Genomic DNA, 12,305 nt, shown 5'->3' on the forward strand with positions numbered 1-12,305 from the left:
TGTAAATGTCATAATCAGCGGTTGGCTGAGGAAGGCTGCAGTTGATATCCCAGGTGTTGTTTTTGTCTAGCAGAAATTGTGTATCTGTGTATGTCGAGTGCATATGCAAGATTATTGACGATGTATTTCCAGTAGATGGCAGCAGCCAATTTCACAAATTAGCAGTTAATGACGAAAGAGTAGAAGAAGAATAGTTGTTGTTGTAGTAGTTATGGTGAGATAAGACAACATAAGATAAAATAAGAGGAGGGCTGGAAGTAACCGCATATTCTAGTTCATACTATCAAGACACACCAAGGTATGTGGTATTTTAAAAAGCAACACTATTCTGGTATTTTGAAATCTTGCCCATAAAATTCACTGGGGGAGTGCTGGATAATTTTGTTGTAAAGATTTCAAAATAAAGCATTACGCCCATGTTACCTTAATATGGCTCAGGATCAGACTGATAACTTTAAAAATGTTTACCTGTTTCACTACATTGCACAAGCCGCCACAAGCACAACCAGCCACAATACCACTAAAGCGCATGTGGAAAAGTGCGGTATGAACTGGCCGTAAGGATGCCGTGCTGGTTGCTGGTTTGAATCCCAGGTTCAGCAGAGTGATTTCACCATTTGCTTGTCTGTCTTGCTTCTTGTTGTTAATGCACTCACCATGGGGTCTGAGCATAATGTAATTTCAATCCTCTGTGTGTAGAATTAATGATAAATACTTTTGACTTTCACTTTGACTGAGCTCCAGTTGATCTAGGGACTGGCTGACTCTGCTTTCACACTTTACTTTGGATAAAAGCGCCTGTTAAATAAATGGATGTGATGATGACTGGGAGGACTATTAAGGAGGCATTTGTTAGAAGAATCTGTGAGCAAATGACACACCATCTGTAATCTAGCGACGCAATTACTGCTTACAGAGGAATCAAAGCATTAATCACACCTGAATCTGTTTGGTCGTAGTCAGGCCAGGTGATGGAACAGTCCTTACGGATGACACTGCAGTTGTGACCTGCTGGGCTGGCTACTTTGAGCAGCTGTTTAAAGGATATTGTTTGGTGTTGAGTCCACTCAACATTTGCAGCATTTTAGCGAAACCCTGGAGTTGCTGGACATCATGGCCAGCATGTACACCAGTAAAATGAGTGCTGTGTGGAATGGAGGTGTTCTTCCCAGTGGATTCTGGGGTTCATCAGGGCTGTGGTCTTGCTCCTACTCTGTTCTGTGGTGCGTTTACAATTCTCCTCTGCTCTCAGTATCGCGCATGGCGGAGTCCCGCCCCAATGCGCACGCACACACACGTGCACGCACACACAGGTGAGCGCGCTCCCACACGACACACTAATTATTCCGATTGGTTGGAGATGTTATGGCATCCCTCACAATATCAGCAACAATCATTATTCCTTGCGATTAACTCTAGTATTTTGGCATCATTAAGTATGTACAAAGTATTGCGGTCATTTCCTGGCTCATCCACACCTTGCAAAGGACATTAATCACCACTTCGGACTGTCCTACCCATAACAGCTGCATATCTGTTTATTGCATTACCAGTCTTGTTAATTGTTGTTAATCCCTGAATTTGTTGTCTCTTTGTTTGCTGGGATCACATGCACACATTTCAATAAAAACAAATATTCCCTTCTGTTGAATTAACGGTGTTTCTCTTTAATGCCTCTCTGACATGTCCTTCCCTTATTTATTGTACGTAACAGGTTGATACTAGAGCGAGATCAGTAGTGTTGTAAGAAAAACGCATAGCAGAAACATGATGAAGCATGATTTTATAAAATTATTCCCCAGAGTAATATTATTGGAAAACAAGAGCTATGATCTTTGCAATATATGGCATGTGTTCAAATGTATAAAATACATGAGAATATTTTTTTGTAATTGAGTTTCCCAAGTATCCTGTTGACATATTGTACTGATAAAATATATGTCGCCTTTTTTTTGCCATGACAAAGTACAGTGTATGGGCATGCAAAATTAACCTCATCCTTTTTGAATGCACAACTAACAATGATTTGTGATCAACAGGGTGCAGTAAGCCAGTCTACTGAGAGGCATTTCAGGGCAGAGTTTCCACCGTGACAGAGGTGAGGGTGACGTCTTTTATGATGTTGAGGTGGTTGACTGAGCTGAGTTCACGGATCTTGTGCTTGAATTCCAGGAGGTGACTGTTATTCACTGCCACCCTGAACTCATTATTGGTGCAAAGTATCTTCATCTAAAAAAACACAAAAGTACACAGTTAACACTGATGAGAAATACTGGACACAACCAAGATGGCTCAAAACCTGCATACACCATTCCGACAGACAGGCTGTATATCAATATTCTAGGTATTAGAATGAGACTGGGAGATGCGTGTGAGGCTGGGATGGTCACACTGCCAATCAGTACGAAACCTTTCGGTACAACAATAATATGGCATATAGCATATGGCCACCCAAAATTTATTTTTACATACATTTACTTGTTTTTTTTTCAACTTTAGTCAATTTACAGATTTGAAAACAAGAAAGAAAGAAAGAAAGAAAGAAATAAAGAAAGAAAACTGATGATTTTGGGAAAATGAACACAGCCTGACTTGCACTCCCCCCTCACTTACCACAAAAGGCTTTCCGCGAACAAAGGGGAACGAGCCACACTCCCTCTCTTCCTTGCCCCAGTTCCCCCCCTGCAGGTGGTTCCTCACAATGACCTGCCTCCCCTCCTCATTGAATCGGGGGTTAATATGCAGGGCGATATCATTGCCTCGGCCGAGGTTGATTGCAAACCTGGAGGAAACAACAGTGCTTTACCATTATTCATGATAATGACGCTAGATGTCATACAATTCAAGCAACTTAAGCTAAAAGGAAATTTTTAAACTTTCTAGTGATGTTTCTGCAAATTAGGCACAATAACTATGTTCAACAGGTTTTCCCCATTTCACTAGAGAAGCTATCGCTATGAATTACACACTAAGACATTATTTCAGCTTATATATGCTTTTGACGGATCTGAAGATATTGTATGTATGGTATTTTCAGAGGTAAAGATTTCAGGTGCAGAAAGTACAAATCCAGACCAAGATTCTGTTTCAACCAACCAGTTGAGTTCTCTGTGACTGTGACTCTTTATACACAACTGGTTGGTTGAAACAAAATCTTGGTCTGGATTTGTACTTTCTGCACCTGAATTCGCCACCTCTGGTTATTTTCTTCCATTTAAAATTATGCCAAATGGCCTGATCTGCAACTGCTAGGACAGTAGCAACATATTCTGGGTAACTGGTAAGCAGAAGGTATAATAAGGTAGAGGTTTAACATGTGTAGGGAACAGGCGTTATGTACTGACATGTTAGCATTAGGATGGATCTGCCCTGAGATGCTGATCAGCATTTTGTCATAACATCCTCTGGGCAGGGTCGTGTCGTATGGCACCGTCTGAAAGGAGAAAACGTTGGCTTTATTCCACACAGTGTGTCTCATGCCATCCCTACATAAGCACAAAACTCCGTCTTATTTAAACAAAAATCTAAACAAAAATGTTTCACTTGTCTTTTTAATAACTAAGTTGTCATGCTTCATTCCAAACTTTTGTGCAGAACCAGCACTAAGTCACTAAGAGCAACCTGGTTTAATGGTTTTTAACAACCAATTATAAGATGCAAAATGCAAATGATCAGGCCAAGTTTAAGAGTATGAGTCTATACATAAACAATCACTGACCACTAGTACCAAAAATCTTGACTTTATTAAGTCAAATTATAATTCAAATGAACAGCATGAATTAAAGCAGATTATGTGGTAAGTGGTATGGAAGTAAATGTTATAACTTACCAGGGGTCCGCTGGAAAATGGCTGAGGAGCAGATGGGATGGGTTGGCCAGGCTGACCGGGCCACGCTGGTTGATTTGGTTGGCCGGGCTGACCGGGCCACGCTGGTTGATTTGGTTGGCCAGGCTGACCGGGCCACGTTGGTTGGCCGGGCTGACCAGGCCACGCTGATTGGCCAGGCTGACCAGGCCATGCTGGTTGATTCGGTTGGCCAGGCTGACCGGGCCACGCTGGTTGGCCGGGCTGACCAGGCCATGCAGGTTGGCCGGGCTGACCGGGCCACGCTGGTCCACCAGCCTGAGTGTTCAACTGCTGTCCAGAGGAGGCCTCATCACCCAGAGCATCAGACAGCTTTAAAGAAAAGGACACAGAGCACATCAGACAAATTTGCAAATACACAGACACACAGACACACACACACAGACCGGTAGTCATCACTTTGTGGGGACCCTCCATTCATTTCTGTAGGCAAAATCCTAATCCCAACAATGACAACCCTAACCCTAACCAGCCCTAACCTTAACCATAAGTAAATAAACAAAATATTTTTCGTTTTTTGATTGCAGTCACAGATTTTTTATAAAATTGTGTTTCCCCTTGTGAGGGCTGAATAAATGGTCTTCACAATGTCAAAATAACAGGTTTTATCACATTGAGGGGACATTTGGTCCCCACAATGTAATGTATACGTGGACCACAAAAACACACACATGCACGCATAAGAAATCATAGATAAAGAAATGACACTTTAATCTTCTTTTTATAATAAAAATGTTCTTTTTTCCTGTTGGAACAGGTATAAATGTTTAGCTGACCAGTCATTGAACCACCACAACTTATCAGCCAACAGAATTATTGCATATAACTGATCAAAGGTCCAAGTCCAATCAATCTCTTACTAAACCTAAACTTACTAAACTTCATAATCAAGAGGACTCAAGAATATGTAATAAGATCCCATACATTTTTGTGTTTTGACGAATAGCATAACCTGCATGACTAAATAATCATCTAGACAAATAAAAATTTAAAAGCATATTCATACTTACATCCATTTTACCTGTTAAAGAAAAAATAAAATCAAGTAAGTTTAATAGCCTATTATCATGTAATCATCACAGTTTGGTAACACATCTACTTGGACTAAATTATCTATCTGTAATGAATTCCCGATAAACATTTACTCAGAATATACAATTAATTACATTAGAAAATATTGATGGTACTCTGAGAAAAATCTGCCACCGTGTGGCGAGCAGAGGTACTAATTGCATGTGCAACATAAAGGAGGTTTGTACAAATATACGTCTTCGGAGGCCTGGAGGCTCCCTGCTGACGTTTGACGTCCTAAGTTGACCTGTAACAAATTAATTTTACTCACACAAAGTTGATTCTGTGTACCGAAATAATATATTTCTGAAATATATTTGATGATTTACATCAACAGTATGGATTTGTAAACCTTTCTGTACTTGGACAAGACTTGTCTGTGACCATGGCGGAATGTTTTGATGGAGAGAAAAAACACTCCGGTAGAGCTGATCGATATAAAAGATATATCGACTTATCATTGAGAAACGTCGATGAACTCTCCATAAGAAAGATTGCTCAATAGCGCATAACAGCCAATTACGTCATAGAAACAAACGCAATTCCAACCAATCATATGGTAGCCCTTTAAGAACGGTCAGTGCCCAACAAATCCAATTCCAACCAATCATATGGTAATCATAAGAACGGACACGTCCAACAAACGCATTGCAGAATTTGATTGAGTAGCTGAGCATGTTACATGCTGCTGTTACTCTTTTGGTGATTTTACGGAAGAGATCAGGGCTCCTTCAGAGAAAACTTCAAGTGTTGGCGAAGAAAGTGACAGCTCAGCATTCACAACATCTTTTAAATAAGGGGACTGTGGATAAACAAGGTAAAGAGACGTTGGTGGTGTGGCCGTACTTTTTGCAGTGCCTACATGTGACTTACATGTGCTGTGTACTGTAAACTCTGCCGAAACTTGTGCCAACTAAAACTGGAAATACTGCAAACTTTGTTCACCTCTCCAGTAGAACATACAAAAATCAAGTGCTTACAGTGACAGACACCAGCAATTGTAGTTTCCACTTTCAGACTATTGAAATACCAGACAAAGAAATACACTGTACAGCATTTTATTCTCCATTACAGGATGGGCGACAGCTCTACCAGCAATGTCCAACCTGTCCCCTGGTAGGAGCAGCGAGGCAGTCAGAGAAAAATCTTACCAACAAACTGCATGTTAATCCCTGAGACAACATACTTTATTGTTAAATGATTTATTTATCAAAATTAGACTTCAGTTTGCAGTCCGTTCACTTTGTCGATGATTATCAGTATCGACTGATATGAAAAAATTGTTTTGCCATAGCCCAGCCCAACAGTTGGGTTAGGTATTTAAATCCCATTTAAATTTCTGCATCACGATCTCACAAATTGCATTTTGATCAAAATATTCATCAGAATTCGCAATGATGATGAACCCTGGATCAATGTATTTGCGAACCATAAGTAACATTTTCTGACAACACATTCATTTGCTTAGAAAGTCTCGCACTGCTTTGATATGGTCACTGAATCACTAATTAATGGGAGAAGCGCAGCTATATAATTTACCAATATGGTAGTTTGTTTTGATGTGATACAGCATGTGGTACAGGCTGGTTTAGCATTTTTATCTACTGATATACATGAAGGTATCATTTTATATTAAAATAAAATCTGACGATGCCATTCGGTATTTCAAATGTTGTCTATACACAGTAAACAAGTTTAAACAAGTGTATATTATTTTATGCAAGACCATGAAATGTCATTGTTACAGAACAAACACCGGCCATGACTGTCCTGGTTCACCGACGTTTCCTCACATCTATATGAAATCATTATTACAAAACAAGCAGCTTGTGCAAAGATGAATCTCTCCAACAATATCATTTTTGATAAAATACTTTTTTAAAAAAAGTTTTTTTTTAGTTGAAATGCTAAATGCATGTGTATTTCGCAGTGGTATTTAATTTGTATCATTGCTGGCACACAGGGAAGTATTCAAGTATTTTGCAAACTGGTGCAAAAATGTGCTTTTTTTTTGTTAGGATTTATTTCTTTTCCTGCGTAATAATCCTGTACCCTGTATGAGACGATGGCAGCCACATGGGGGCTGAGAATGCTCAGCTATCACAGAGCTGTCAGGTTGTATGAAATCATCAAAGAGAAAGTGCCCCTGAAACTCAAATTACGTCTTAGCATCGTTCTATTAATCACAGAACGGAATCTACTTGTTTCTAGCGGACGGTCCCTCCGGCACAACTACAGGAAGAAACGGCAAACTTTCGGTCTAACTTTGCACAAATAACAAGTTCACTTCCCCATCCTGTGCCCTGATTCCTGAAAAAGATCAGCGTAGCACAAACACTGATTTGTGAACCTGCACATATAGATATTTTTATGTTCCGTGATGATAAGTCAAAGGAATGAGAATGTTACCTGCTTGCTGGTTCTAGTCCTGCTTGGATGAATGCATACTGACACATCCTAATGTGTAACTTAAATACAGCCACTCCTAGTTGTCGAATTCACCTTTGGAAAACCACACCCAGTACTTTTTAACGTCACAGGCTAGCAACATACCCTATAAAATGTATTGATGTTGTATATTAATTAATCATCCTTCTTGTTTTGCAGAAAAAAATACCTTAAAAGTATCTTAATTGTAAATTTTACATAGATTAATTAGCTTGCACTTGGTATACTTGTTGAATGAAAAAGAACTTTTAACAAATACATGAAATGTCACGCTGTTTGTTTTGTAAAATTAACGTGCTGTAAATACATCATTTTACTCTTCTTGCAGGGCAGCTTTTCCTGAGATTTATCTCCAGTGGCTTGTGGGTGTGTCTGTAATTGGAATGCAGTTTGGCCAATAAGATACCCTGTGATTCTTCAGAGCATTATATGAGAATGTTGTGAAATGCGCTGAATGCTATGTGTTACTATGGGAACCTGGGCAGGGTTTCAGTCTGGAAACACATGCTTGACTTGAATCGTAGGTGGAAAAGTTATTTTTTAATTTAAAATTTCTTTTAATTCAGAGTAAGAATTTGTAGCATTGCTGTTTATTACTTTGAACTAAAAGTCTATCTTCTGGCTAAAATCAATAATAACAATAATAACAATAATAATAATAATTCATACTAATTTACAGTCTAAACCTACTGTACTATAACGATCTTATTGCTTCTTAGGAATTTATCTTAAAACTCGAAAGTCTGAACCCAAAGTTGATAATTGGTTTAACTACAAAATCAAAACGTACAAGAAAACATATCTGATTAGTACATAAGATTAAAAAAAAGTAACATTTTGAGAATATATGTGTCAAATTCTGATCTGAATTGTATATATTTCAAAATGTATTACATGTGAAACCCAGTACTTTCCAACTGCAGTGCTTTCCCTGTTTATTTATGCGATACATTTAACAATCCATTCCATTGCTATGTGATATATGGTAAATTATATATGATATTTCAATAGATCATATTTATTCCTACAAAGCATTTGCACAGACAGATATGCATGAGTCTCACATGCCTCACAGTCATGAGAGAGTGACTCATTGCTTAAAATACTCCTCCCACCCAAGACTCTCTCCAAGCGCAGTGAGAGCTCCTTCTGCTGAAGTGAATATCGCTTTGTTATGTTGTCTGGGATTTCGGAGTTACCCTGCCAAGCCCCAATCCCAAACCCCTAAATTATGCTAAGTCGGGAAAGGCAGCTTTCCCTGAACAGAGGCATGGTCTGTGCTCCCAACAAGTTTGAGCTAACAAAATGTACACAGTTATTCGGAGCATTTAGCAGTTTGCTGTACAGAGCACCAAACACGCACATCATGGACTGAAATAAACCAGGTAATGGGGTAATGAGGGCCTTTCTGTCATGAAATGGAAATACATGTACAATTCATAGTGATTCCTTTACATTAATATAGCTAAATACCAGCTGCTCTCATGGCTGCCATTGAGTTATACAGCATCCATGCCACTAAGAATGTCACAGTTATATAAAATATTTATTCAAATGAATCTTTTTTTTCCCCATTCAGTTTTTAAAATTATAAAATTAGTAGCACCTTCACACCTGGAATGGGAACAAAGACTGAAAACACGAGAAATGCTTGCTTGCTATTCCATTGTGCTGCCACTTTTCAGAGGATCTTCCTGTTCTGGGACACTACTGGGAAAAAAGTGCACTTACAGCGCTTTTCCACCTACGTTTGGTACGCTGCTTTCCCTTTTCCACTGACGTCCAGTGGAGTACCAGTACCAAAGGTTCCAGTACCAAAAGTACCAAACCAGCTGGGGTATTTCTTTGGTACTTTGGGGTGGGATTTGAAACGCTTGCTTTGTCAATTGATTATGCAAATAGCCTGCCTCTGAAATGCAATACAACCGCTGTCTGGTTGGAAGAAGCAGAGGTCAGGATAGCATAAAAGAAATAAAGTATTTTGCATAATGTAATAAGACAGCACAGTATTGGATCGCAATGTGATTTTGTTGTAATAAATATTGGGGTATTTATTAAACAAAAAAGGAGTTCAACATAAATTTCTTAAAAACTTGTCTAAGAGGGATTTAAACAACAAAGATGAACATGATTACGATTGTCTCGGAGAACGCAAGCAGTGCTCACGCAAAAGCAGTGGAGGTAAAGTTTAAAAAGATCATTTTAAACATATTAGATAATACTGAAAAGGATTAATTATTAAAATTGCAGAATTATAATTATTATTTTAATTATTATAAAAATTTTCTAGATGTTCTTTTCTTATGTCAGAGTAAAAAAGATTTTAGCAGAACTTAAATTCCCTGCACAATAATGTTCATAGTGAAGAAAAAGCCTGATCTTAATCTGCTACTGTAGCTAGCGACGTAAGAATTGCATGTGCATGACATGTGATGATGGTAATAATATCGTCCAGCTTACACTCTCTCTGGTGTGTGTGTGTGTGTGTGTGTGTGTGTTTGTGTGTGTATATATATATATATATATATATATATATATATATATATATATATATATATATATATATATATATAGAGTGTTCATTATGGACAATCCGTGGTAAGCACAGAAGTTCAATAACAAAATACCACTCGGGTTCAGATCGGGGTGGGGGGGGGGGGGCGTTCTTCCCAATCATGCCACTCTGTCATTGCCTATGTGAGCATTGAAATCCCCCAGAAGAGCAAGAGAGTCCCCAGGAGGAGCCCAACACCCCTTCCAAGGACTCCACAAAGGGTGGGTATTCTGAACTGCCGTTTGGCACATAAGCACAAACAACAGTCAGAACCCATCCCCCCTCCTGAAGGTGAAGGGAGGCTATCCTCTCATGCACTGTGGTAAACCCCAATGTACAGGCACCCAGCCAGGGGGAAATAAGTATGCCCACCGCTGCTCGGCGCCTCTCCCTGTGAGCAACTCCAGAGTGGAAGAGGGTCCAACCCCCCTCAAGGAGACTGGTTCCAGAGCTCAAGACGTGTCTTGACTATATCTAGTCAGAACCTCTCAACCTCGTGCACCAGCTCAGGCTCCTTCCCTGCCAGAGAGGTGACACTCCATGTCCCTAGAGCTAGCTTCTGCAGCCGAGAATCGGACTGCCAAGGTCCCCACCTTCGGCCACTGCCCAACTCACAGTGTACCTGACCCCCTTGGCCCCTTCTACAGGTGGTGAGCCCATTAGAGGGGTGACCCACGTTTCCTCTTCGGGCTGTGCCCGGCCAGGCCCCATGGGTGCAGGTCTGGCCACCAGGCACTCGCTATCGAGCCCCACCCCCAGGCCTGGCTCCAGGAGGGGGCCCCGATGACTTACGTCCGGACTTAGGAAAACGCGAATGAATGTTATTTTTCTTAATGGGTCTAATGAGCCACACTTCGTCTGGTTCCTCACGCAGGACCTGTCTGCCTTGGGTGACCCTACCAGGGGCATAAAGCCCCAGGCAACTTAGCTCCTGGGATCATTAGAACACGCAAACCCCTCCACCACGATAAGGTCTTGGCTACAGCAGAGGCAAATCTATATCATTCTATTATAAACCTAAAATTAGCTACATCAAAAGCATTGGGGTAGTTTGCAAACCATACAGACTATTTACAGGGTTAAAAAAAACAGTCAAAATTACGATAAACCAATTAAGATAAACTGTTTCTGTTTTGAGACCAGATAGCCTCAAACTAGCAAAATTATCTGCCAGTGCAGTAAGAAGATTGAACTTGGTAAGAATTCCTAAAATAAGACAATATGCCTAAATGCAAGCAAATGAATCTTATTTATAAGATGTGTTGTTAGTTTATTAATGAAATTAGAATTTTGTCTAAGAAAATTACATTTACTTAGATTTTCATTTTTTTTGCAGTGCTGCCATAGAATTCAGTCGCACGCCCACGTCTCTGGGCGTATACACCTCAACCTGAGCTCTGTATAATACAACAAAACCAAAAACTAATAGCTACACAGCACACAATGCACAAAAAGGAAAACAGTGAGCCATACAAATGAAACAGAGAAACAAGAATAACAACCTGGGCAGACCTAGAAACAACCGCGCAACTTAAATAATATTTAGAATGACCAAAGAACTCACGACAATAGGGATTAAAGTGACACGCAAAGCTGTGGATATGAATGAAGATGGTTACAAACAAAGTAATTTATGATCACATTCATGTTCATGAGGAGGAGTTGGAAACTATGATTTGTGTGTGTGAATAAAATGTGTCAGTCCTTTAGTAATAAGCGTACTATTGCTTGGAACATTGTATTTTTGTCAAAATGTTCATTTAAACAGTGGAGATTAATAGCTTTTGTAAAACATCCTAATTTTTATCACTTTCTCTTCTGTTTATTTAATTAAATTATTTATGCGTTTATTTTCTAATAGCCATTGTTTTTCAATGTGAAAATGTGTTAAATGGAGAGTACATGAAATATGTTTTCCATGATTGAGCACAGATACCTGAACCGATGTTCACAAGACTTCCCAGGAACCTCTGCTTTAGACTTAAAGGGCTGCCTGTTGTCTGATCTCAGGAAATAACATTATTCCCATTGTTTGGTCAATGTCGTATTAGTGCTGTAGTGATGTTTTCTTTTTATTTATAAGCCATAGACTGAGATGTCAAAATATTTTATTTATATAGTTATAGTTATTTTAATTTAAAATGCTATATTTTCTATCTAAACTTAATATTTGCATGATTCTCAAGATTTATAAATACGCATAAAGTTTACTTAATTTCTTACTCGTCTTTTAGATATTATTGTAATCATTTGTTTTAGCTCTGTTTCCATCTAGTGGCCATAAGTAAGTAATGCAGGAAGGTCCATATTGTGTCCATATTGAATTCTCTGGACTCAAGAGTTCTTTATTGTTAACACATCTCTGTA

At 39.2% G+C, this 12,305-nt stretch overlaps 1 protein-coding gene across 2 annotated transcripts in view; it reads right to left on the reverse strand.

The window, feature by feature from the left end:
* Positions 1–1,766: 1,766 nt before the first annotated feature.
* LOC125707407 (galectin-3-like) overlaps positions 1,767–12,305 on the reverse strand; it is a 28,428-nt gene continuing 17,889 nt past the window's right edge. Inside the window, exons 1-5 of one of the 2 annotated variants that reach the window (XM_048974529.1) lie at positions 4,876–6,777; positions 3,830–4,177; positions 3,345–3,433; positions 2,614–2,782; positions 1,767–2,229 (exon numbers count right to left, since the gene is read on the reverse strand). In XM_048974529.1, coding sequence (XP_048830486.1) covers positions 2,071–2,229; positions 2,614–2,782; positions 3,345–3,433; positions 3,830–4,177; positions 4,876–4,881 — 771 coding nt within the window. In that variant the 5' untranslated portion in view covers positions 4,882–6,777 and the 3' untranslated portion in view covers positions 1,767–2,070. Of the gene's footprint in view, positions 2,230–2,613; positions 2,783–3,344; positions 3,434–3,829; positions 4,178–4,875; positions 6,778–12,305 lie in introns of those variants that run through there. The other variant, XM_048974530.1, reaches the window with a different exon arrangement.

This window comes from Brienomyrus brachyistius, chromosome 14 (assembly GCF_023856365.1).
Source record: "Brienomyrus brachyistius isolate T26 chromosome 14, BBRACH_0.4, whole genome shotgun sequence".
NCBI lineage: Eukaryota > Metazoa > Chordata > Actinopteri > Osteoglossiformes > Mormyridae > Brienomyrus > Brienomyrus brachyistius.